The sequence below is a fragment of the Scophthalmus maximus genome, chromosome 7 (genome assembly GCF_022379125.1).
Source record: "Scophthalmus maximus strain ysfricsl-2021 chromosome 7, ASM2237912v1, whole genome shotgun sequence".
NCBI classification, from domain to species: domain Eukaryota; kingdom Metazoa; phylum Chordata; class Actinopteri; order Pleuronectiformes; family Scophthalmidae; genus Scophthalmus; species Scophthalmus maximus.
The window spans coordinates 11,339,723-11,363,952 of record NC_061521.1 but is presented as its reverse complement, the minus strand read 5'-3'; the positions used below and the strand labels follow the sequence as shown (position 1 = coordinate 11,363,952).

Genomic DNA, 24,230 nt, shown 5'->3' with positions numbered 1-24,230 from the left:
ACACACCTGATTACACACACACACACACACACACACACATATATGCACGGGAGCACAAGCAAAACCACCCCCCTTCTTTCTGGTTGATGTGAGCCTCAGCAGGGTCTGCCTCCCCCCATGACGGTGCCACAACAGAAACCACTTGTGTTCCATCTCTGATCCAACAGGATTAATTACACACACAACGGAAGCTGATGCCTCTGGTTTCTACGCTCTGCAGGCTCCCTTGTGTTGAGGGTGATGTAGTTAATCTTCACCGGGAACAATGCATGTTTTTGTTGTGGTGTATTTGGTTGAGATGCAGATACAGAGCAGAGCTTGACTTTGCTGCCATCTTGTGATTGCATCTCGACGGGATGTAAATGAGTGGACCAGAGGCATACCCAAGGCGATTTTATCTCAATAGTGACAAAATGGTGAACGAATGTCAAAAGTCAAATGACGGGTTAAAGGAGACTCAACAGAGGCAAGATGACGGTCAGATACTCAGCTGAGAGCCTCTGTGAGTGAGAGAAAATATCCTGACAGCTGCTCAGAGGGATGAGCCAGCAGTGGTCAGAAAATAGCCACGTAATGAAATTATGAAAATGTACAATGTAAAAGATGCCTCCCGCTGAAGTAGCGAGGGGTGGATGTCAGCTCTGTGATGAATCAAATAAAGTCAAGTAATTTTCATCTGGGAAGTAAGCAATTAAATCTTTATTAGGTCTGCAAAGACTTACCAAAAATAGGTTAATATAACAAAAAAAACAGTCAACTTCTCATTCTTAGACCATACAAAATCAAATTGCATCACACTTTAATACTGCTGATTATGCCAACATTTCCTAACATTCATCTATTATGCATATTATTCGTTTACAACTCAACCAATAAGGAGAGGAAACATTTTATGGACTGAGCAAAACATTTCACCAACAACACCCATAAATCACCCTGCTGCCTTTCCTTTACTCTGAATGTGGATGCATACCTTTCATGTACTCTCTGTTGAGTTAATACAAAATTTTGGCACAATGGATATTCCATCATCTTGCAGGTTTTAGTCGAGTATATTGTGATCCGTTGGAGAGCGAAGAACCCGGGAGTTTGATTGACAAGAAAAGGCTGGTGGGTCAGCGGAGGACGAGGGATGGAAAATGGGGGCAGTTTATTTTAGGGCACAGCCACTTTGTAGGGGCTCCCGGGGACATTGTCGTCACCCCATTTGACAATGACGGTGTAGCTGCCCTTGTCCTTGACAGTGTAGGTGACGTTGTAGAGCTTGTTGCCCATATGCTTGACATACACCTCCTCGCAGGGGGCATGCGGTCCATGCACTCCCACCATCAGCATGTTGGTACCTGGACAGAGCAGTAAGAGGGATAATTCATGATTGTGGGGTACAAAAGTTGTGCATTTATGTATCGTCACCTAATTCTGCAGTTCACCATTGTTTGGGTGTCTTTCAAGCTCTTTGTTTTAGTTTGTTTTTTAAAATTTACTCTCATTTATGAATTTCTGTTTGAACAAACAACATATTTGTGTCGTTTGTCTTTAAGCGGATGATTGTCTCACCGGCTTTGCTGCAGTCAACTGTAAAATTGTTCTTCTGTCCCACCAAAACCTTGGACAGCCCTGTTCCACGACAGACCACCTTGCTGGCGTCAGATGTCAGTTTGGTTGAGGTGGTGGAGGAGGAGGAGGAGGAGGAGGCGCTGTAGGCGCCACCCACTTTGGAAGTCTTGGTCACTGTTTCGACCAAGACAGAGGAGGTCTCGTGGAGGCTGTGTCCGCCCGACAGCCGGGTACCTGCAGGTGAGGAAACGACGAGAGACAAAGGTTAATTAATGTCATCAAGGCTCAGTCAAGACATTGAGAAAGATTTGAGGGCAGCAAAGGGACTGCGACTTGAGTTTTCCCTCCACAGAAAAGAGCAAGGAAGTGGACTAGTGCCTGAGCTCAAATAGCAAAATGATTCATGCCATTTTCTAATAAAGTTAAATATCAGGACACATGGGAATTCTTTTCAATCTTGAAAAAGTAATGGAAAAAAAGAGTTTCTATGCAGTGAGAAGTGACAGGAAGTAATTGCTGCCGTGCCAGAAAAGCACAGCTTTTATATAAGATGTACACTGAGCAGTACAATCGCAGATGACACAACATTTTCCTGACTTCCACACTTCCTTCAGAGGAACATTGGTTTCATAAGCGAGACACTTGTCATCTGTGATCCACAGATCAGATGGGAGAATGACTGTGAAGCAGACCTGTGATTTTAGCTTTGAAAGGGCTGCCCACTATGTGCTGTGGCCCGCCATATTTGATGGTGATGAGATAGTTGCCAGGTGCCATGGGAGTGTAGGTGATTTTGTAGCCTTCGGGACACTCCCGGCAGTCCATCTTAACCTTGGACGGACCATCGATGTTGACGGAGAGAGTGCCTGAACCTGCGTTACAGGTGTTGACCACAAAATCTGAGGGTACACCTGGAGCAAAGAGGGGCAATGCAGGAAAAGGATACAGATGGTGAGAGAACAGCTTATTTCTTTCACACTATATATCACATGAAAATAAAAAAAAAAACTTAAGGCGATCATATTAATATCATGTTAAATTATTAGCAAATTCAGTTCACATTCTCAGAGGTGATGATGATACGTACCTGTGGTTCCTCCCTGCAGTCCAGGGCCATGTGCCGTCACCAGGCCAGGGTCGCCGATCAGCCCCGGGTCTCCCACGCGCACATTAAAGGGGCTTCCAGGAATGTGGCATCCGTTGAACTTGACATCTATGGCGTGAACGCCATTTTCCCGGGGAATGAAGCGGATTGCACTCTTGTCTGAAAAAAACAAAAAGAGAGTCGGTAATGTTATAGACCTCTGCATCTAAACACGATCCTTACAAATTTACAGATAAAGTCTCTGACTTTTGCACTGTATTTTGTGCAGGTGCTGCGCATACCGGTGTCAAGCTCCGTGACGTAGCATTCCTCGGAGGAGCCAGACGGGGTGTGGACTTTGGCGTCCACCGCACCTCGAGCCCCGTTTCGCTGCACCATGAAGGATGCTTCTTGGTTTACCTTCAAGTCCTTCTCCTACAAGAGACAGGGCGGAATATCTGCGTAAGTGAATTTTCTGCATGTGTGTGAATGTGTGACTGTGTGCATGTGCCCGCAGCCTGAGGGACACAAAAGCGTGTGACTCATCATGCCTGAACCAGAATAGATCGAGTGGTTGGGTGTGTGAGGCAGAAAAGGTCAAAGTTTACAGCGAGGAGTTTAGAGATTTTACCCTACAGGTCCGACAAGCAGACCTCACAGATATGAGAGGGAGCGTGACATTTTAAATGTTGGTCTCATATTGCACTTCACTGGGCTTCTAGTGGCGGAAAACAGCACTCTGAGGTGGCATTCCAGTTAACTACAACTACAGAGTACATGTTTTTTAGAATTGTTGGCAGCTGTAATGGAAACAGTGGGAGAAAACAATACAAGCATCTGTGAAGTGAGGAGACCAACAACTAGGCTGTTGCACGAATCGTTATCTTGTTTTTTCTTGTCTTCCTCCTTCTCACACGGAATCACAATCACACAGACGATCCGAGTGCCCACACATAGCACAGCTTGTGTTGACCCGCATCAGCAAGGGACAGTTAATCCAGCCCTTCATCCCTGGCCAGCATCGCAGCATTATCGTTGTGGATACTGCTCCAACACTGGCATTCAAGCACACTTCAAGGGCAAAGTGCTATCAGACAGAAATATCTACCACCACTCTTAACATTATGCTGAATGCAATCTGTTGCGCTCACATTTTGTCAGTGTGTACGAGTTGTTATTGTTTTGTGCAACAAAATCAATACTAAATGTGGCTTATGTCAACTTTCTGTGCGCTATCTTACATGAATGCTTGTGACAGTGAGCCTGCGGGCCTCGTCTGACAGCGTGGCAATCGGAACGATGAATGGGCTGTCAGGGATGTGCTCGTTGTTGAACTTGATTGAAACCTCGTAGTCGCCTGGGGAAGCACACAGGTTGGTTACCGTCACTATCAAATGGACTGAAGTGTGGGGGAATTACTGAAAAGTTTAGCAGATTTGGATAAAACATGCAAAGGAGAAAATTCTGCATTTGTGTGAGGTCTACCTGGTTCTTTCACTATGTAGGAGACTCCACAAGAACCGTCCTTTCTGTCCTCAAAGGATATTTCTGCCTTGCTAGGGCCCTCTACAGCAATGGACAGACCCCCAGCACCTGCCTCTCTGGTCCAGATACTGAATTCAGCTGGCGGAGACATAAGATCAGGTCAGATGAAATAATTAAAAACATTTCTTGAAAAATACTTGTAGAAAATTGTTTCCAGAGATAGCATGTCCATGTCCACATGGTGAACTCACAAGGTGCTGCTGCTACGCCTCTCTCCAAGCCAGGGCCTCCTGCACGGACCTTGTGTGCTCCCCCCTCCCCCATGGGCCCCACAGTGAACTGGAAGGGGCTCCCAGGGACGTGTTGGCCTCTGTATTTGACATTGACCGTGTGGGGTCCCATTTCCTGTGGGATGAAGCGGACGCTGTACGTGCTGCTGCCTCCATCCACAAGATCAGCGTCCACCGTTTTCCCATTGGGGCTGGTCACCTGGGCTGTCATGGACTGGGAGCCGCTCTCAACTGAGGAGACAACTGGTGAGGCAGATTAACACAGCGGGTTAGATTCACGCAAGACGGTGTGTTTTTACAATTCAAAATGGGGACGTTTGAATTTGGACTCTTACCCTCAGGTCTAGCAGTGATGCCCGCAAAGCTGCTTAGGCTCTCTCTGCCCAGAAAGTCTCCAAAAACATCTCTGAACGGGCTTCCTCCTCCGCCCACCTGAGTGCTCTCCTCCACTCGTACCTCCCTCTTGGTCTCTCCACCGCGGGTCTTGCTGATCTCCGTGCGTTCAGTGCGGGTGTAGGTGTGGCTGCTCCGGGTGAACGTCTTGGTCAGCCTCTCCTGAGCCGAAACCATCTGGAACCAGTTTCCTGCAGTGAGGAGAGAGCAGTGAGAATACAAATGTGAGTGTGAATCAGCTTCATTAATCTTAAGATGGTCGAACACTGCCTTCTAACCACTTCTGACGGGCCTCTGGTCTCACCTGGGATCTTGAGGTTCAGGCCACATGTGCTGCCCACTGAGGCAATAGAAGATGCCTGCCTCTTCCTAGTAATACTCTCCTTGATCCTTCCTTCTCCTGTCACCTTCACTGTGAAAGGACTTCCTGCATGGGAGGAATGCATATACAGGAAAATAAACAAATTGTTGATTTTAAGGAGACTCCTATGATGTCGTTATTAAACCCTTATGACAATATAAATGTTATTGTGGCTTTATATTTTACCCTTAAACCATAAAATCGTATTATGAATAACTATAAATTGATAGAAAACAAGAAAAAAAAGGAAAAATAAAAAGTTTTAAAATATAAAAGTTTTTTAAAACGTAAAATGTAAATAAACAATAATAATAATAATAAATGCACATATTTTCTGCATTGGTTGTTCTGCAAAATAAAAGTGTTCGTATCAGCAAGGTAATCTGTCGGGCTGTTGTCTTTTTCATATCACTACAACCTCCTCCAACAAAAAAATCTAACCTGGGATGTGCTTTTCGGCGAACTTGATATTAACAGTGTAACTTCCAGGTTCTGTTGGACAGTAGGTCACTCTGCACGTCCCATCCTCTACATCTTCACAGTTAATATCCACTTTGCTCGGACCCTCAATTGACAATGCGAGACCTCCATAGCCTACAAGGAAGAGGGACACAAGAAAGGTTGAAAAAAGTATTTATTGCCTGTATTTTTTCCCCAGCTCTGTTTGCCATAACTGTAAAACATCTAAAGCTTACCTGCTTTTCTTATATCCACAAAGAATTCAGCCATTTCGTAAGTGTGTGCCTCCACCAGGCCTTTGCCGAAAGCTTTGACTCTGCTGGCCTCGCCGATCTCTGACTGACCAACCATGATCTTGAAAGGGCTGTTGGCTACATGCATGCCACTCTTCCTCACGCTCACTTCATGTTCACCGACCTCCTTAGGGGTGAAGGAGATACCTGTGAACAAGAAAAATTGCAGGGAGGGGGAAAAAAATCAAGACAAAGAACCAGGAAAATGAAATCTAAATGCATTAGCTGCACCCAGCAGTCGTATCTAGGTTCTACTCTTCTCTTCTCCCTTTTGTGAATGTGTTTATCTCACCGAGGTGTCTGTTGGGCAGTATCTTAAGCAAGCAGGGCTCCTCGTTGCCTGACGGAGCTCTGATACTGGCGGTCAGAGAGCTCAGATCAGTCTCGGCGATCTTCAGGGACACGTCAGCCGCTGTGCCCACATTCAGCTGGGATGTCCTGGTAATGGAGTCATCACCTTGACAAAAAAAAGGTGGTTGTCAGTCCGTGAAAACTAATTTATATTATATTTATAGAGAGTATATACTATAAATATGCATCAACAGTATTCAAAAATGTTAATCGGAGAAATACGCTATTTCCTCACCAGTGATCTTGGCAGTAAAGGGACTGCCAGAAATGTGCTTGTTGTCGAACTTGACAATGATATTGTAGTCTCCAGGGGCCGTGGGCAGGTAGGACACAGTGCATGTACCATCCTTGTTGTCCTTACAGGTGATCTCGGCCTTGGAGGGACCTTCCACCGCCAGAGACAAACCACCTGAGGGGGGGGGGGGGGAATACAGTTTCACCTTCTTTTTGGTAGTTTGTTAAGATTATGTGTATTACCACAGTTCTGGAAAATTGTGTTTTACCTTCTCCTGCATTCTTGGTGACCACAGTGAAGGTGGCGGACTTGTTGACCATGCCGTAACTCAAACCTGGACCGTAAGCGGTCACGACCCCGCTGTTCACAGCATCCACATAGAACTGCAGGGGGCTTCCTACAGGGAATATAGTAATTAATAGCAAACAGTAATTAAAATTAGAGCTGTGTATCAAAGTTGTTTTCAAAGAGGAGCCTTTCAATGTGGTATTTCTGACCTGGAATGTGGTTGCCTTCATATTTGATGTCCATCTCGTGCAGGCCTCTCTCTGTGGGCTGGTACTTGATTGTGATGGTTCCATCCTTATTGTCGGTGATATGCGGACGAGCAGTCTTGCCTGAAGGCATTCGCACCTCACCTAGAAATGACAGCAGCATGGCTAAACGTCAGTGACCTAAAAAAAACATTTGTGTGTGTGTGTGTGTGTGTGTGTGTGCGCGCGCATATGTGTGTGCATGTGTGTGAGTGATTTTGTTACTGTATGAGTGCTATTTGTCACACCTGTGATTTCTCCCTGCTGTGGCGTGAAGGGGACGAGGAAGTTAACAGGACGGAAGAGAGGATCCACGGTATCGCGGGGAACAACTGGCTCATTCGTGGCCTGTCATTACAGAGAGAGGAAAAACAGTTTTTTTAATTATTATTATTATTTTTGGGGCATTTGTATGCCTTTATTGGATAGGACAGTGAAGGTAAGACAGGAAACAGGATGAGGGATTAGTGGAATGACACAACCAGCTGCTCAAGGTGGTACGTGCCAGAACCATTCAGCTAAGGTTTCGAAAATAGTTGGTTTCATGCAATTAAATGAGAACAAGAGAAGACTGAGCACACAACTGCAGCAGCATATAAAACACTCTTTTACTCACCACCACTTGGAAGGGGCTCTTAGGGATGTTCTGTCCCCCAAAGCGGATGGTAATAACATACTTTCCAGGTTCGGGGGCTGTGTAGTAAATGTCAAAGGTCCCATCATGATTCTCCACCACATCCATGTCCAGCTCCATCCCCTGTGGGGTCATCACTTTGCAGGTCACCTTGCCTTTCCCTGCAGCCTTGGCATCCACTGTGATAACTGTATCCTCAGAGGTCTGCAGTTTCTGTAGACTCGCTGCGGACAGAGACAGAGGTGGAGGGAAGGTAAACAGTGCCGCACAAATGTACAGACTCCTGGAAGGTTTTCTAGCAACGTTGCATAGAAAACAAAGCCTTGATTACTTACACACTCCGTGTCCTCCAATCGACACTGGAAAGAAAAAGAGCATAGTAGTGAACATATACTGTATATGTGTGTGTATAAATATAACAACTGACATCTGTAATGGTATTTTTTCCACTTTACTCACCAGTGAGGCGACATTTGCTGGCATCTCCTATGGGCATGGACTGGATGCAGTATGGGGAGTAGGGAATCTCATCTCCGCCATATTTAATGGTGATAGTGTAAGGGCCTGTAGAGTCAGGTACGTATGACACAGTGTAGGTGCCGTCCCTGTTGTCCTGGATGGTTGCATTCTTTGGTTTGCCCTCTGGATCCTGTCAGCAGAGGACATTGTATCGTTCTGTACGGCAATTTATGAATCATGAGTTAGAAATCTATGAATGGATGTCGCTGAACCCACCAGGATCTGCACGGTGAGTAGTCCCTCTCCAGCATCCCGGGCATCAATGGTAAACTCAACAGGCAGGCTCGCAGACACACCTTTGGTATCTAGACCGGGGCCACTGGCACGTACCTTACTGGCGTCATGCCCAGGCTGAGACATCACCTTGAAAGGACTGTGAGAGAGGACAGAGAATCAAGTGCAATTACTAAACCCAGTCCTACAAGAGACAGGAACGGAAATAGAAAATGTGCTGAGCTACATTGTTCTTTCTTGAATCTGGCCAGACGGAGCATGACTTTAATTAGGACAAATCTGCACATTTCTTTAGACTTTTCTTCTGTACCTGTGTGGGACTTCTTGATCTGCATATTTGACAGCTACAGTGTAAGGGCCATCCTGAGCTGGGGTGTAGTGAACTGTGTGGGTTCCATCACCATTGTTCTTCACACCAACTGGTTCCACGGTACCTGGAAATAGAAACCTAATGTAAATAAACACATACCGCAGACTCAAAGTTTATGGGCTTTCATAGTTGTCCAGTATTTCCTCACCAGTTGGGCCGTAGAGTTTGACATCCAGTGGCGCCTGTCCAGCCTTGGTGCAGTCCGCCGTGAAAGTCTGAGGAATATGGGCTCTCACTCCGGAGCCCAGACCTGGACCTGAGCATTTCACTTTGCTGGGGTCCACCGGGTCCCTCACTGGCACACGGAACGGGCTGCCAGGGATCGGGTGACCTCCGTAGTTGATGTTGACGTCATATTCTCCAGGGGTGTAGGGGACGTACTCCACACTGCAGCTGCCATCTTTATTGTCTTTGCAGGATATCTTTGCCTCTGAGGCTCCCTCGATGGTCAGGCCGAGGCCTCCTGTGCCAGCGCCCCTGAGAGGGAGGGACAACAGTTTTAATATTTTGCACATATTTGAGTAAGGCCCCGAGAAATGTATCCTTTAAATGTGACCCAACAGTACCTGGTCTCCACAGTGAAGCAATTGGGCTTGTTGGTGATTCCTCCCTCCAGACCAGGTCCAAAGGCACGGACCCTCGTCGGATCACAACCCTCCACCACAGACACTCTGAAGGGACTCTTGGGTACAGGCGCATCATCATACAGCACCTCTATCAGATGCATGCCTACACACAAACACCAAAAAGTACATCCATTCAATATGTGATATCACATCTCTCTGCCTGAGTGTTCTCAAAGCAAGCAAACATTTTCTGTTATTGCCACTTGCTTTTAATTATGGGCCAGACAAATTCCCTTTCAGGGAGATAAACATCTGTTTATTTATAAAAAAAAAAAGATGCCATCTAGAGTGCAGGCATTCTGGTGAACGCACAAAGACATACATCTGTTCCCTATTCATTATTCTGTTACAACATTTTTTCTGACAGAACTCTCAGTAGGCCTATAGTCCCAGTCACAATACTGTGATATCAGAGCATGTCTGGTGCTGGAGAAGTGCTATGCGGTCTCTTTGCTTTGTGTTATAGGTCTCTATTATTATCCCCTGTCATTCACCTCACTTTAGTGCTGTGTGCAGGCAGCCTTCAGCACAAATACCTGCCTGGTTAAGAGCTTCTGTTCCAGAGCACACTATTTATAAAACAGAGCTTGTCTGCCTGCCTCTCTGCCTCCCTCCTCCCTGACCCTCCAACCATTGCTTCACTGCATCATTATGTATTTATACCCCTTTCTCTCTCGCTCTCTCTTTTCCCACCCCGCTGCTTTATTCCCAATGAAGCACCTGTTAGTGATTTCTCTGTCTGCATCTATGCACTCCTTCAGACACGCTGTCTATGTAAAATCCTCTGTTTCTCGACAGCAGATAAATAAGAGCTTTGCGGCTTTGTAAACACGCAGGAACATCTTAGTTCCATCATTGTTTTTCAGTGTCTCTCCACCTAATGTTTTTTTTTTTTCTAATTCCATGAATTAATAATGTTAAATGGCACAGTGTATCTTTTCTTTATTATGCTCCTACCATCCTCGAACGCGGTGTACTCCACTCTGTAGGTGCCGTCTCCCTTGTCAGTGATGTAGTTTTCGGTATTGGTGCCGGAGGGGCTGATTATGTGGATCTTCACATGACTTCCTCCAACCTTGTTAAGGGTGCGGGCATCAACAATGAAGTGGGTTGTGACTTCTCTGAGGACGCCTGGAAACAGAAAAGCCCTCCACGTTTTTTGTTGTCGACAAGTAACATTGAACACAGTCAAACCACTGCACAATATAAAACTTTATACCTATACTATACTCGGGCTGTTAATTATTTCCATTATCAAATAAAAATGTTTTTCCATTACTCAAGAAGTAATTTAGTCTTTAAGATGTCAGATTATAAAGATAGTGAATTTATAAAGATTTTTTTTTTTTAAAGTGAAAAGCTACAAATACTTTACTATTTGAGAGGCTAGAATTGGTATCTGGTATTTTTTTTTAACTTTTACTAAACAACTGATCGTTTATTAATGTTGGTACCTCTGGGCTCCACTCCTGGCCCGTAGACATGCACCCCGCTGGTGTCCACGGAGGGCTCAACCTGCAGGACTTTGGGAAATTGAGGGATTGTATGGCCGCCATACTTGATTGTGATGGTGTGTGCGCCATGGAAGGGTGGGATGTATGTCACAGAGAAAGTCCCCTCTGCAGTTTTCTGGATGTGTACTTCAGCTTTAGCACCGGTCTCGGACACAATCTCGATGGTGAGTTCAGCGTCCCCTGCTCGGGTGCAATCCACAGTGAAAGTCGCCGGCTCGCCTGCCTTGGCCTTCTCCAGACCAGGACCGCTGGCTGTCGCCTTGCTGGGATCGAAGGCCGGGCGCACTGCGGCCTTGAAAGGAGAACCAGGGATGTGCTGCTCTGCAAAAAGGATATTGATGGCATACTCCCCAGCCTCGGTGGGCAGGTAGGACACTGAGCATGTGCCGTCACCATTGTCCTGACACTCGATTTTAGCTTCACAGGGCCCTTCCACAGTCAGGCCCAGCCCACCTGCACCAGCTGCCTTTGTGTCGATACTGAATGGAGCAGGTTTACCCACAATGCCTCCCTTCAGGCCCGGGCCAAAGGCTCTCACCTGTGATGCAACAGTGAGGTCAGTGTTTGAGATGTTGTACAACAAACTATTGGAGAAGTATGGACAGAGGGAAAAACATGCAACTTTCACAAACTTTTACCTTTGAAGGATCGGCAGGCATCACTGCCTCAACCCCAAAGGGGCTTCCCATCACTGGGTTGCCATCATAGCTGACATCAACCTTGTACTGCCCCTCCTCTGGGGGAATATACTTCACACTGTGAGCGCCTTTGGCTTTGTCGGATTCCAGCTTGCATGGAATTGGCCGGCCAGAGGGCGAGGTCATCTTCACACCGACATTGCCCTGCCCGCCAGCGCCCTTTGTGTTAACTGAGAACTCCTGATCCTTTCCGACCTCAACTTCTGTAAAAAAAAGAGTAACACGAAACCCTTAAACTTTGCAACTCATTATTTTAATATTGTACATGCAAGAGTATAAAATGTAGTGTTTGTCACTTACTAGTGTCTAATCCCTCAACTTTCACCTTTCCAATATCCAGAGGTGGTGCCACTGTGATGTTGAAGGGGCTCTTGGGAATGGGATCTCCCCCGTGAGTCACCGAAATAGCCATGTTACCCTGAAAAACAACAGAGTAAGAATGAATATTTGTAGATTTGTTATATTATTGTAAATGATCCTGGTATAATGGTAACTGACTTAAAACAGAGGGCTGCGGTACCTGTTGCACAGCCGTGTACTTGACAGTGTAGGAGTAATCGTGGTTATCGATGATCTCAAAGTCACGAACCGCCTCTCCTGGGCCTGACGCTGCAAAATGCACTTCAGGCTTGGCCTTGCCAGCTCCCTTTGTGTAGATGGTGAAGTGGGTTGGAGTGCCCACCTCCACTCCTGCAACACACGTGTTTTGTCAGTACTATTAATCCTAGTCAAATCATACGATTTCTGCAGCATAAAAGTATTGTAGTAGGTGTTTGTTGCAAAAGACAGTAGCTATAAATTAGTGTGCTTGGGAACTGTATATCTCACCTATCTTGTTGAGTCCAGGACCCTCTGCTCGCACCTTTCCAGCATCATGGGAAGGATCAACTTTGACTTTGAATGGACTGATGGGAATTTCCTGATAAGAAAGAAATTTCATAAGTAATCAAAAAAGTGATATAGCACAACCCATCAGTCCCTCTTCCGATGGAAATTGTATTATCACCTGGTCAGCAAACAGCACCATGATGGTATATCGGCCTGCACCGGGGGGAGTGTACTTGACAGTGAAGGTGTCATTGTCATTCTTGATGATGTCAAAGTCAATGTCGGCCTCGGCAGGCCCAACCACCCCTGGGGCACACTTGATTCCAATGCTGATGTCCCCTAATGGTGAATAGCAATGGGCAAAGTTCACAAAGGTCATTCAAGAGTAGGGCGACCTGCATTAATAGAAGCAGTCAATCCACTGCAGCTTTTCAATAAAATATTTAAAGTGATATTTTATTCACTATCATTTTTTAAAATAACGTCACCTTACCTTTGGAATGCAACTGCATATATTTACTTATTCCTACATTCAAAAGAAGTCAGCAGGGATTTTGAATCCACCCACATCTTCCCCTTCCAAATGCTCACCTTGACCAGCCTCACCGCAGTCCACAGTGAAGTATGTTGGCTCGTTAGCCTTGAGCCCCGTCTTCTCCACTCCAGGCCCATAGACCTTGACTCTGTCTGGGTGAGAACCCTCTCCAACCAGCACCTAATGAAGTCACAGTGCACTTGAGGTAGAAGCAACTGGCTGAAGTAGAACTGCTTCAGTCCTCTTACTTTGTTTTTATTTTGTGAAGTATCATTACATCAAATTGACTGAATGTAAAATGCAGTATAGCGGTGTGTGTGTGTGTGTGTGTGTGTGTGTGTGTGTGTACCTTACCCTGAATGGGCTGTTGGGCACGTTGACCTCCCCCCAGGTGATGATGATGGTGTGTTTAATAGGCTTGAGAGGAGTGTACACACACACAAATGTTCCGTCTCCTTTGTCAGTGATCAAGATGTTGATGGTGCAGCCTTCGGCGTCCTAAGTGGATACAGAAGCATGTCAAGCCCCTGGTCTGCACAGAAGCATGCAATATAAATGATGTTTTCCTATAAATAAACCATACCTGCGCGTAGATCTTGAGGTGACCCTTTCCAGCCATGCGGGCATCGATGGTGAATTCGGTTGGTTTGTTCACAGTGACACCAGTTGGCTGCAGACCTGGTCCAAAGGCTTTCACCTGCACGAAAAATTTTTTTTTCACTTTTCTAAATGTATTCTTCTCAACAGAGAAAAGATCACCATGGTAACTTGGTTCATGTACAGTTTATAAAACCGCAAGTGGAATTTACCTTCTCAGGGAAGAGGTCATTGACAGCAGGGAGGATGTGGGCCATGAAAGGACTGTCCTTGATGTCCTCATCGTCACAAACGACGTGGACAGCGTAGTCACCGGGCTCAGTGGGCCAGTAGCGTACGTCACAGGAGCCGTCACCCTTGTCGTCGCACTCAATTTTAGCCTGTGACGGGCCTTCGATGGAGAAGCCTGGGCAAAGAAAGTGTTCCCCCATTTAGATTTCAGATTTGAAAATTTCAAACCAATCTTTTGTAAGAGCTCATATCACTTGCACACATCTCACCCAGAATTCCAACGTCGGTGCCGATGGCCTCCACTACGAAGTCAGCAGATTTTCCCACCATGCCAGTCTTTAGACCGGGACCCCAGGCCCTAACCTTCTGAAAACCTGCCTCCACACCCACTTCTACCTCGAAAGGGCTGCAGCACACGATCACACACAATATTACCTATCGTAAATATGAATGTGCATTGTTAATGAATAGCTAAACGCAAAAAAAAAGGACCCTACCTGCGTGGGATGGGCTGGCCTCCCCAGGTGATGCTGACTGTGTATTTACCAGGTTTAAGGGGGTAATATTCACATTCATACACACCGTCCCCAGCATCGCGCACTTTCACTTGTTCCTCTGCTCCAGCTGAGGATAAATAATACAGTCAGTGCGGTTTCTTATCGAGTCAAAGAAACATTTTTTTTGCATTTTGTTATACCTAACCTATACCTCAGAGATTGCAACTGCAGACAAAAAACCCAGACAACGGAGATAATTCCAGAAATGTATGAGGAGGAGTGATGCAAAGAAGAGAGAGAGCTGTCTGACTCACTTGGTCCTTTGACTGAGACGTTCAGTGCTCCGCTGCCAGCTCCCTTTGTGAACACTTTGAAGTCTGCAACCTCCTTTACTCTCACGCCTTTAGGCTGAAGGCCTCTGCCTGACGCTCTGCAGGCATTTGGGTTGATGGCTGAAAGGAATAACAACAAGCGTCAAAGAGAGAAATGTTCATCAAAGCAACAAGCCGCTGAGTGTGGCCAGCAGTTGGAAGCGGTGTTAGTAGCAAAGACATGAAAATATCCGATTCAAGCGGGATTCCTTAAAGATTGACGGACACAACCTGAAAATGAGACTGATGCTTTTTGCAGCACATATAACACAAAGTACAGAATGGCGAACGGGATATTGACACATTCAATTGCACCAAGGGAGCTTCTGACAACATTTCAGTCAAATGTTGACTGCAGGCAGACAGAATGCTGGCTGATGCAAATTTTGATTTGATAAAAACAAACAAGTCAACAGCACAAGCAAAGATATTCAACAGAGAAGAACGAAGTAGACAGAAATGCCGACTGGGACAAAACGTAAACTATTTGTACAAAATTGCATTTCATCTCTGAATCGAAAGCTGCAGGATGCAAGAAAAAGCATCGCGCTGAGCCTCGGCTCCAGAGTCTCAAATGAAGCGCAGAGGGGCATAAACAGGGTGCGGCAGGTTTGGGGGGAGGTCTGGCTGAGCAATGGGCACAGGCTCCTTCCCAGCAGACCATACTAACTTGGGCGGCCGGGTTTTGGAGGGGGCGCCCCCTTCCCACCCTTCACTCCAGGAGGGGTGCGCACTGACTGAGGCATTATCTGCAGTGGAGCTCCCATGGGAGGAGCAATGGACAGAGCTAGAAATGACAGATAGGAAGGGTTATCATCTCTACCGGCTGGGTTTTCCCAGGGAGAATAAAGATGACTAGATTGTGATGGATAGATCACCCTGACACTAACAGCACACTAAGAAATCTAATTTGTCCGACAGTTATTTAGAACACAGACAGATTGCTCACCCTCCGAGATGTTCACAGTGAAAGGGCTCTTGGGGATCTCCTGGCCTGCAAACAGTACGTGGATGGTGTGCGGGCCCTCCAACATGGGACGATAGGTGCAACGGAAAACGCTGTCGCCCTTATTCTCCAGGATGAGCTCAACTGTGTCCTTTTTGCCCTGGGGATCGACGATGACCACACTGACATCTCCATTGCCAGCACCTGAGCGTGACAGACAAATAATAGGTGATGAAATGACAATGTTGACGCTGCAGCTTTAGTCTCTCTAAGACATTTACAGTGATTCTTTTTCCACATTCCTATTGTTTACAGGTATACATGTCAGCATGTAAAGAAGTGGTGGAATTGCCCATACTAACCAGCTGTGTAGATGTCAAAGTAGGTTGGTTTGTTGGCTACATTGCCCGTAGGCTCCAGACCTGGTCCTCTAGCGTGGACCTTGCTGGCGTCACCCAGGTCCTTCGCCACGTTCACTGTGTAGGGGCTCTTGTCGATGTCCTGACCAGCAAACAGCACTTTCACCTGAGAATAAAAACACCAAGACAAATTTTCAAGACACTTTCGTCAGATAGTATAGTTTGTCGTTTCAATGTGCATATAAAGGTCTCACCTTGTGGACACCCTCAACTTTGGGAACATAGGTGACAGTGTAGGTTCTGTTTTTGTCTTTGTTGGGTTTAACCTTAGCCTGGAGAATAAGTAGACAACGTAAGAGCGGGTAAGATAAAGATTACATGATACATTAACATGCATTTTTGAACTTGAGGTTCAGCATTATCTGACAAAGCAGGCCGTATGTTAGAGCTCCAGCTGCAACTCGCCTCCTCTTTGTGTCCCTCAGGATCCTCCACATAGACCAGGACCTCACCACTTCCAGCCTCCAGCGTTTCCACAGTGAACACAGCAGGCTGCAGCACCTTGTTGCCATGAGGCTCAATACCTGTAATGTTAATACAGATGTTTTGTCGTGATTTGTTCTGCAAAGTCTGGATCATTGCAACATTCGTAGCATCTGGCAACAAAGTAGACACAAACAATAAAGGCCGTAGATTTGCTATAGCGTCTACTGTTTGAGGTACTGCTGCCTAACTTTGCTGCTCTGATATTACGGACAAAGAAGGGACACAATGCTCATAAAACATTCATACTGTATTTTTTATGAATGGCTATGAATTGTGCAGGTGTGTGCAACTTACCTGGTCCATAGGCTTTAGCCTTGTTTGGGAAAAGCTGCTTGGGCCTGAGGGGAGCGCCAGGCTTCAGTTTGGCCTTGGGGAACTGAGACAGGTAGGTCATCACTGAGTGCTCGTCCACATCTGGGTCCACAATCTCCTCAGGTGCAATCACCTACAGCAAAGAGGAAAAAAAGGGGTTAAATCAAAAAAAACACTACTGTATGAATATCTGACTGGGTTGTTATTGAAGTTCAGTTTTTATGCAAGTTTCTGCAACAATTTTGACCATAAAAAACACCATGGTCTAGTTCATGTTTCAGTGAATTATACTGTAGCTTGTTGGGAGGGTATAGTTGAATATAACATTCCCTTATTAAGCACAGTGCAATTGAAATTTCAACAAGGACTCATTTTATGTATTCCCTGCACCTCTGACTTCACTCCTCCGCAGCCCTTTGCCTGTCTGTCACACAGTGGCACACAGCCATGCTCCATGCCAGTTATATTTAACCCTAGGACAGTGGGGTTAAGGATTGTTGCCTTCAATAATCCAGCCAGGGGGATTTATCCTGAGCCAGACCTCTCCCACGTCTCTTTAACACCACCACACTGGAATCCAGCCCCCAGGCCTGCAGAGCCATGACATACATCCCCCAGCTATCTGGCCAATGCTAAGCCTCATGGAGAATAGCAAGCTCTGTGTCTTAGACAAACAAGTAAACAACCTACATAGTGTACATTACAATATGGAGACTCAGAGTGTCGCGAATGGGACTGGAAATATTGCACCCTTGCTCGGCTCATATTGTTATTCGGTTGAGCGCAGGCATATTTATACCTGTGTTTTGGTGGCTGGCTCAGAAGGTGTTAAGAAATATCACACCTCCACGAATTCACGAATCTACCAAATAAAACTCCTACACGCTCACTGAGAACTACAATAAAGTAAATGGAAATATTAGATGTGAGCTAGGTCATGAATATTTCACGATACCCTGCAGCATGATCATCCGGGAAAAAAACACTGGGCTCTATATCACACAGTAATACCTTATTTTCAGCTCGGAGCGGCCTCACAGGTGTGCGTGCATGTGGTGGGACGTGTTTGCGTTTGAAAATGTGCCTTGGTACTTGCTGCTTGTAGATGATTGGCTCTTATTGAATGAATTGAATATCCACAGAGTATAAACTATGCTGCCAATCAGAACACAAACGCACTTTTTAACTGACATCATTTGTATCTTACCTGAGGCACACCCAACCAGTCGTCAGCCTGCTGCATGGCTTCTCTGGCATTCTGCACAGGCTGGTTTGGGTCCCACTCCGCCCAATCAGGACACAGACCTGACGGAATGCAAAGAAGCAGATTAAACACTTCTGCACAGACGAATGCAGGCTGCGTTACGGTGAGGTTGCTATAATAAGGCCACTTGGGCTGTCACTACTATCTCCCCGACACCTCCAACTACAAGAATGCATGCCTTACCCACACTGCTGCGCTCCTGCGATTCAAAATGTGCAACAATGACTGTCTCTTCTTGAGTGTTCACGAGAAATAGTCACAACGGAGGCTCTGCAACTTTCACTGCGGCTAACTCTAGCCTCCTCTGTGCTGCTAATGCCTAAATTGGATTAGTGCTGGCGATGAAGTGGCCGCTCACTCAACGGGTCCATACAGACACTCCATAGAAAACAATCATCCAATTAATATACAATGCTTAGGTGCGTGGTATTAGCGGGAAGGAGTGTGCAGCGAGAGCATAGGGAAAAAAACCTCTTTGTAAAGCCGTCAGTTGGGCGGCGCCAGGGTGGACCTTCCAAACTATTACTTTGTGAAGTCAGTGCTGTTGAGTGATGTCAGCTCTGGAGTCAAACCAAAGCTGTGGTTTATAATGCAACATCACTGTAACACCAAGGAAGCAGGCGTACGTTGCAAGTGTATAAGAATAACTCGGACATACTGACATTTAGACTAGTACTGTTTTCTTACTGGTTTGGCCGGTGAACAGTTGTATTTGAATTAAAAGCAGCACATCTGTGTACCAGGACAGGATTAGTTTTGTCAGTCACCCTGCTGTTTGGTAACAGCTGATGAAACAACAGAACCTTGTATGGTCAGTATTTCAGCACAGTGTTTGGAAGATGTGTCCCCTCAGATCAATGGCTAGTATAAACACAGTTAAACATGGTGCTCTACTCTCCTGCTACTCCTCCACCTTTCGTTCGCCGAAGCCCAGTTAGGAGAGGGCTCTCCAACGTTCGAAATTGGCAGTGGCTCAAATTGTGGTCCTTGGATGAGTGGCCCAGGCACCCTCCCTGTGACAGATCACTCTGCATTTTGATGCCGCGCCAAGCATCCCCCTTGACAGAGGAGGAGGAATGGTGTCCAAATTTGGGGGTGTTGTGTAGCAGCGGGGCTATAAACGCTAAAGCCAGGCCTGGGCCTCAGGGACTCAAAAAGTGAGAGTGAACGCTTCAGTCATTGTGAGACAACTGGCAGGGACGTCCCCCGGGCATCAGCAACCCCGACACAACCCGCCGACACTGCCTGACCTCCAGAGACAGATTACACAGGCTGACATATGAATCTGATTCTGGATCTGTGTGTGTGTGTGTGTGTGTGTGTGTGTGTGTGTGTGTGTGTGTGTGTGTGTGTGTGTGTGTGTGTGTGTGTGTGTGTGTGTGTGTGTGTGTGCGCGCGCGCGCGCGCGTGCAGCAGAATGTTTGCAAGATATATAGCCCTCATTTCTACATGAGGAGCGAAGGAGACAAATTCTCCTGAGAAGGTGATACTGTTTTAAATACACTGACTGACACATGCCTGACCCCAAACTCCATAGCAACCGAGCAAAACCGGCATATACAACAAGCCTGTCAACAGGCGCTGCACGTATTCTGACTCAGCACTTGGTCTGTGGACTCAGCTGAAGCCACTACAGTACAAGCATCTTACCAGGGGCACAGTTGTCGACCAGAGCTCCCAGGGCTTTGCCGTCCCGCCAGTCACGGTTGAAGTTGTTGATGGGCAGCTGGGGCACTTTGTTCTGTATCCAGCCCAGCAAGCGCTGTTTGGGGGTCAGCTTCTTAGCCTCCTCGTCATCCTCGTCATCCCACATGGGCATGGAGATGGAGTAGTGGAGAATGAGGGTCCAGATAAGACCCAGGATCAGCTTCAGATTCCCATCCACAATGGCTTTGCTATCTGCAGTTGGAGAGTTGAGACAGGCGAGTTCATGAGGATTTATAACTTCCAAAAGTTCACATAATGCATCATGTCTTGCAGTATTGGGTCATTATTCTAGTTAACTGCATAGCCCAGCTGTATTTTCATTCTTAATTGTTTATGGGCCCTACAGGGAGATTTGTATTGTCACATCCACCCAAGGCACCCCAATGCTAAACCATTAGAATGTAAGACCTGTGACCTCAAGTTTATTATATCAGAATAGTCCCCCCCCTCGCTGTACTGCAGAGTTGACCAGGCTATTCTGAGTAGAAATAAAAACAATGATGATTGACTGCTGAGGAGACAAGAATCTAATGCTCCTCGCTGCTTCCCCCGAGCCCCTTTCTCTTAGACAGCTGTCTGGCTGAGGACCCCTGACAATCTGTCAACCAGTCACAATGGCACTCTGAAGACAGTGACAGCTGAGGATATGTGGAAGTGGATCCCTCTCTGCATAAATACCACTTGGATTACAATTACTTGCAAAAGTTATAGCGCCAGAGTGTGATAAATCAAATAGACAGAGATTAGAGTCATTGACAGCGAGCACGCAGCTCCTTTCCAGAACTTCTCAAAGGAAAAGTTTGTCGAATGAGCCATTTTTAAATCCACTCTCATTTGGAAATTCAGCCCTTTAAGCCCCAAAACCTCTGAAGTGTGGTAGACTCTAATGTCGCATCGACTAATCTGGCGCGATACAGCACTTAATTCAGTAAGACTTTAATAACAGAGGGACTTTGATGCACGATGTTGATCACAGGACTTTTTTACTGAGACTATTTATCTTTTCATAGATCAGCAGGCCTCTATCAGAGGGTAATGTTTGATGTGTCACCCTTTGACTGGCACAGGCAGGTGGCACGATGTGGCACAGTGTGATTTTGATCCCGCTGTCGGGCTTTAAGGGCAACTGTGCGGTCAACGGGACATCAATCATATGGTATCTAGTTACACACTGTGACACATGTGCATCTAAGCCTGTGTGGATTTTTTTCTTTTTTGTGTCTCTGGGTCACTGGAATAAGACTGAGATATCATGAGAGAGCTGCTCGCAGGAAGAGGGTGCTAGGAAGTGAAACGTCCGGACTTCTATTATCATGCCCTGTTTCTGTCAAAACAGTCTGACCTAGTGTGTGTGTGTGTGTGTGTGTGTGTGTGTGTGTGTGTGTGTGTGTGCGCGTCTGGACAGCTGTAGCAACTGTTCCAGACACTCGCGAATATATTAAGTCCTGGACACACACTCTGCACACTTTGAGGCAATATATGTGATTGTGACCGTTGCCCCTCTGAGGATTGAAACTGCCACCCCTTTGTGTAATCACACACACACAAACAAACACACTCAGGGCATGTCCAGGCTGACAGGCTGTGGCCTTCACATGGCGGCGGCCAAAGCCTCAGCCACGCCGGGAATTTCACTCAAGCGTGTGGCAGAGTCGTCGGTCTCCAAAACAGAGAACCACTCTGTCAAAAATGCAATAATCATTCTCCTGTATGAATTGTGCAGATGTCTACAGGTGTATAATTAGGGCCATAACTCTGCACTTTTTTCATTTCTTGCTGTAATTAAAAAGGTTTAGTAGGTGGCATCCTGTTCACTCTGCTGCAGTGTCGTCCTCCTGTTGTGACTCTGTGGGTTTTGACACGTTTCCCACAAATCCACTACAAGTTAATGTAACTTCAGCTATCTGTAACTGCAGTCTGATCCCCTCAATCCTCACCTCACAGGAGTAGCTGATGGGTCTGGACAGGATATTGGCTGTGGGCGGTGAGCGCCCAAGAGCGTCGTTCTGACCCCTGACTTGTCAGAGCATGTTTGTGTGTGTGTGTGTGTGTGTGTGTGTGTGCGTGTGTGTATGTGTGTGTTTGTGTGTGTGTGTGTGTGTGTGTGTGGAACTGTCCACATGTATGAATTGTGTTTCTCTCATTAGCACAGTCCTAGTGAATTTGCAGCTGACAATATTGTTGTGGCAGGACTTAGCTCGATCATAATACATAGGGCCACCAGGCCATTGGGCCCTGACACACGTCGATGACCTCACCTCTGCAGTACCTTTTCCAATAAGCTGTTGACCTCTGCTTAGTGCAGCTTCCCAGAGGCCTGTGAAACCATGTCTCACTGCTGGCTGACACCAGCTGCTGATTACATACCAACACTGCAGCTACAGAATGTGTGTGTGTGTGTGTGTGTGTGTGTGTGTGTGTGTGTGTGTGTGTGTGTATGTGTGTCTGTGTGTGTGTGTGTGTGTGTGTGTGTGTGTGTGAGTGTGAGTGTGAAGATTTGACAGTTTTTTAAAAATCTGAAAGGATATGAAACATTTTCACAGGGATGACAGCTCCACTCTTAAACATCGAGGAGCACTGCATCTTATTGGGATCTGGGCACAGTGTCAGCTATCACAAATCCCCCTCTTCTTATTACTTGTTCTCATCTAATAATAGCCTGGAAACTTTTCTTTTTTTTTTCTGTTAAATTGTTTGCATCCACAGAGCCATTGAAGTCCAAGACGAACTCACCTATTGAGACCAGTTTGATGTGCTCTCTGTCCAGGAACTCCAGTGCCACAGAGACATTTTCCAGTTTCATCTGACGGAAGTTTGGTCTGATGTGGTGCTTTCTGTACATTTTCTTCTGGCTCAAAACCTCCAGTAGTGAAATGAGCTTCAGCCCATCGCCGAATTCCCTCTGCAGGTCGCTGATGGTCTTGTTGACGCACTTGAGGTGCTCGTTGCACCACCTGGTGAAGGTGTTCTGCTGGATCTTCTTCCACGGCGCGTCCTCGGCCAGGTCCTTCTCCGTGGCCGGCATCTCGTCGTCCTCCTCTTCCCCAAAGTCGGTGGCCTGGTAGTACTGCGGCGGCAGCTGCTCGTCGCTGTAGTTGTTGCTCATCATGACGGCTTTTTCGGGGTCCACTTTTATACCGCGCTGGCACCAACGTGTTGAATTGTGCGCTCGGCGGCGCGGAAAAACTTTCGCAGGTCGATGGCACAAGCGCGCTCCCGCAGCGGGACAGTTCAAGCCCGGAGCAGTTTGAAAGGCAGTCTAGAGATTCTTCAGATGTGCTTATGTCAGGACAGTGATGGATTAAATGATCCGATTTACGATGCGCAAGGCGGCTCGGTCGTCGCTCTTTTCCTTTTTTTAATTGGCACCCTCTTGACAAGTCGGTCCTTTTTCTAATATGGCCCCGAGAAGAGTTTGTTGAAAAACGAAAACGGAGTTTGGTGGCAGGTGAGCTCCGAGATCAGCGCTGCGCGTGTTTCATTTGACTGTGGCCGAGAGGGAGGACCTGGCTTTTATAGAGGACCCCGGCCCGCCGCGTCACTCAGCCCCTGCCATCATAGTCTATTTGTCAGTCCGTGAGGAGAACGGGGGCCGGGGTCGGTTTACGGGGAGGATGGCGCAGGGATTGGTCGGAGCAGGGGCCGCGCAACAGTTGCGGCGCGCTCCTTATTTTTAGGCGCTCCTATTTTGGCACCCGCGGGGGCTGGAACTTGCCGATTGTTGTGGATGTGTGTGTGTGTGTGTGTGTGTGTCATGCTCAGGGGCCAAGTGGCTGAACAATTGGGCTAAGAAAAGAAAGTGAGGAGCCCCCCCCCCCCCCCTCTCTCTCTCTCTCTCTCTCAATAAGTTGCCACTTTACGAGGATGATTGTCCCGAGAGCAGGGTTTTTACGCATCAAGTTCTCTCACCGAGGCCCTAAGAGAGAGACACACGTTTTGAAAGGATGAGCTCATCCGTGGCGAAGACGAAGCGAGCGCATTACGTGTGCTTGACATCAATCTGCCACCACTGAGTGAAATGCATTTTCCATGTAGACAAGCAAAGGTCAAATGTACAAGCTCCGGGAGGGGTCATCGTGGCAAGATGCTTGATATCAGTGGCAACCTGTCATTTTGGTTTTGATTGAATTGAAATCATTTTTAAAATGCCTCATCCATCAACATCTATGCCAGCATACACATTTGAAATGGTCTCTTATAGGCCACATTCAAATCTGTGGAAAAGTAATGATAATCTTTACACACAATGTGACGGCGCGGGTTCGGGGACTGTCGAGGTGTTGTGACTCAGCAGTGGGTGACAAGGCAGTGACACCAGATGCCAGCACCAGTCTTGGTGAAGTAGTGGGAGGTAAGAATAACATGTGTGACACATGCAGAAAGCATTCCTGGGATACTGAG

The 24,230-nt window shown here is 46.7% G+C and overlaps 1 protein-coding gene across 2 annotated transcripts; it reads right to left on the bottom strand.

Annotated features, from left to right (window-relative positions):
* Window positions 1–677: 677 nt before the first annotated feature.
* On the bottom strand, window positions 678–23,322 carry LOC118315564 (filamin-C). 2 transcript variants are annotated; one of them, XM_035642938.2, is made up of 47 exons: window positions 22,563–23,322; window positions 19,773–20,021; window positions 18,066–18,163; window positions 16,841–16,991; window positions 16,466–16,584; window positions 16,255–16,332; window positions 16,004–16,166; window positions 15,645–15,845; window positions 15,366–15,482; window positions 14,639–14,776; window positions 14,325–14,451; window positions 14,097–14,233; window positions 13,809–14,002; window positions 13,583–13,696; window positions 13,354–13,497; window positions 13,056–13,179; window positions 12,643–12,803; window positions 12,465–12,555; window positions 12,157–12,326; window positions 11,937–12,054; window positions 11,577–11,839; window positions 10,879–11,476; window positions 10,382–10,555; window positions 9,365–9,527; window positions 8,947–9,275; window positions 8,739–8,862; window positions 8,411–8,567; window positions 8,135–8,324; window positions 8,011–8,034; window positions 7,658–7,899; window positions 7,290–7,389; window positions 7,006–7,146; window positions 6,777–6,905; window positions 6,509–6,682; window positions 6,215–6,379; window positions 5,866–6,069; window positions 5,612–5,764; window positions 5,114–5,236; window positions 4,752–5,000; window positions 4,378–4,659; window positions 4,127–4,264; window positions 3,883–3,998; window positions 2,944–3,076; window positions 2,645–2,821; window positions 2,250–2,468; window positions 1,558–1,791; window positions 678–1,343 (listed from the first exon to the last, which is right to left on the bottom strand). In XM_035642938.2, exons 1-47 carry the CDS (start codon window positions 22,936–22,938, stop codon window positions 1,156–1,158), a joined length of 8,259 nt encoding a protein of 2,752 aa, XP_035498831.1. In that variant the 5' UTR covers window positions 22,939–23,322; the 3' UTR covers window positions 678–1,155. The 2 variants fall into 2 exon arrangements, with proteins under 2 accessions (XP_035498831.1, XP_035498832.1); XM_035642939.2 differs by lacking the exon at window positions 15,366–15,482.
* Between the last annotated feature and the right edge of the window lie 908 nt (window positions 23,323–24,230).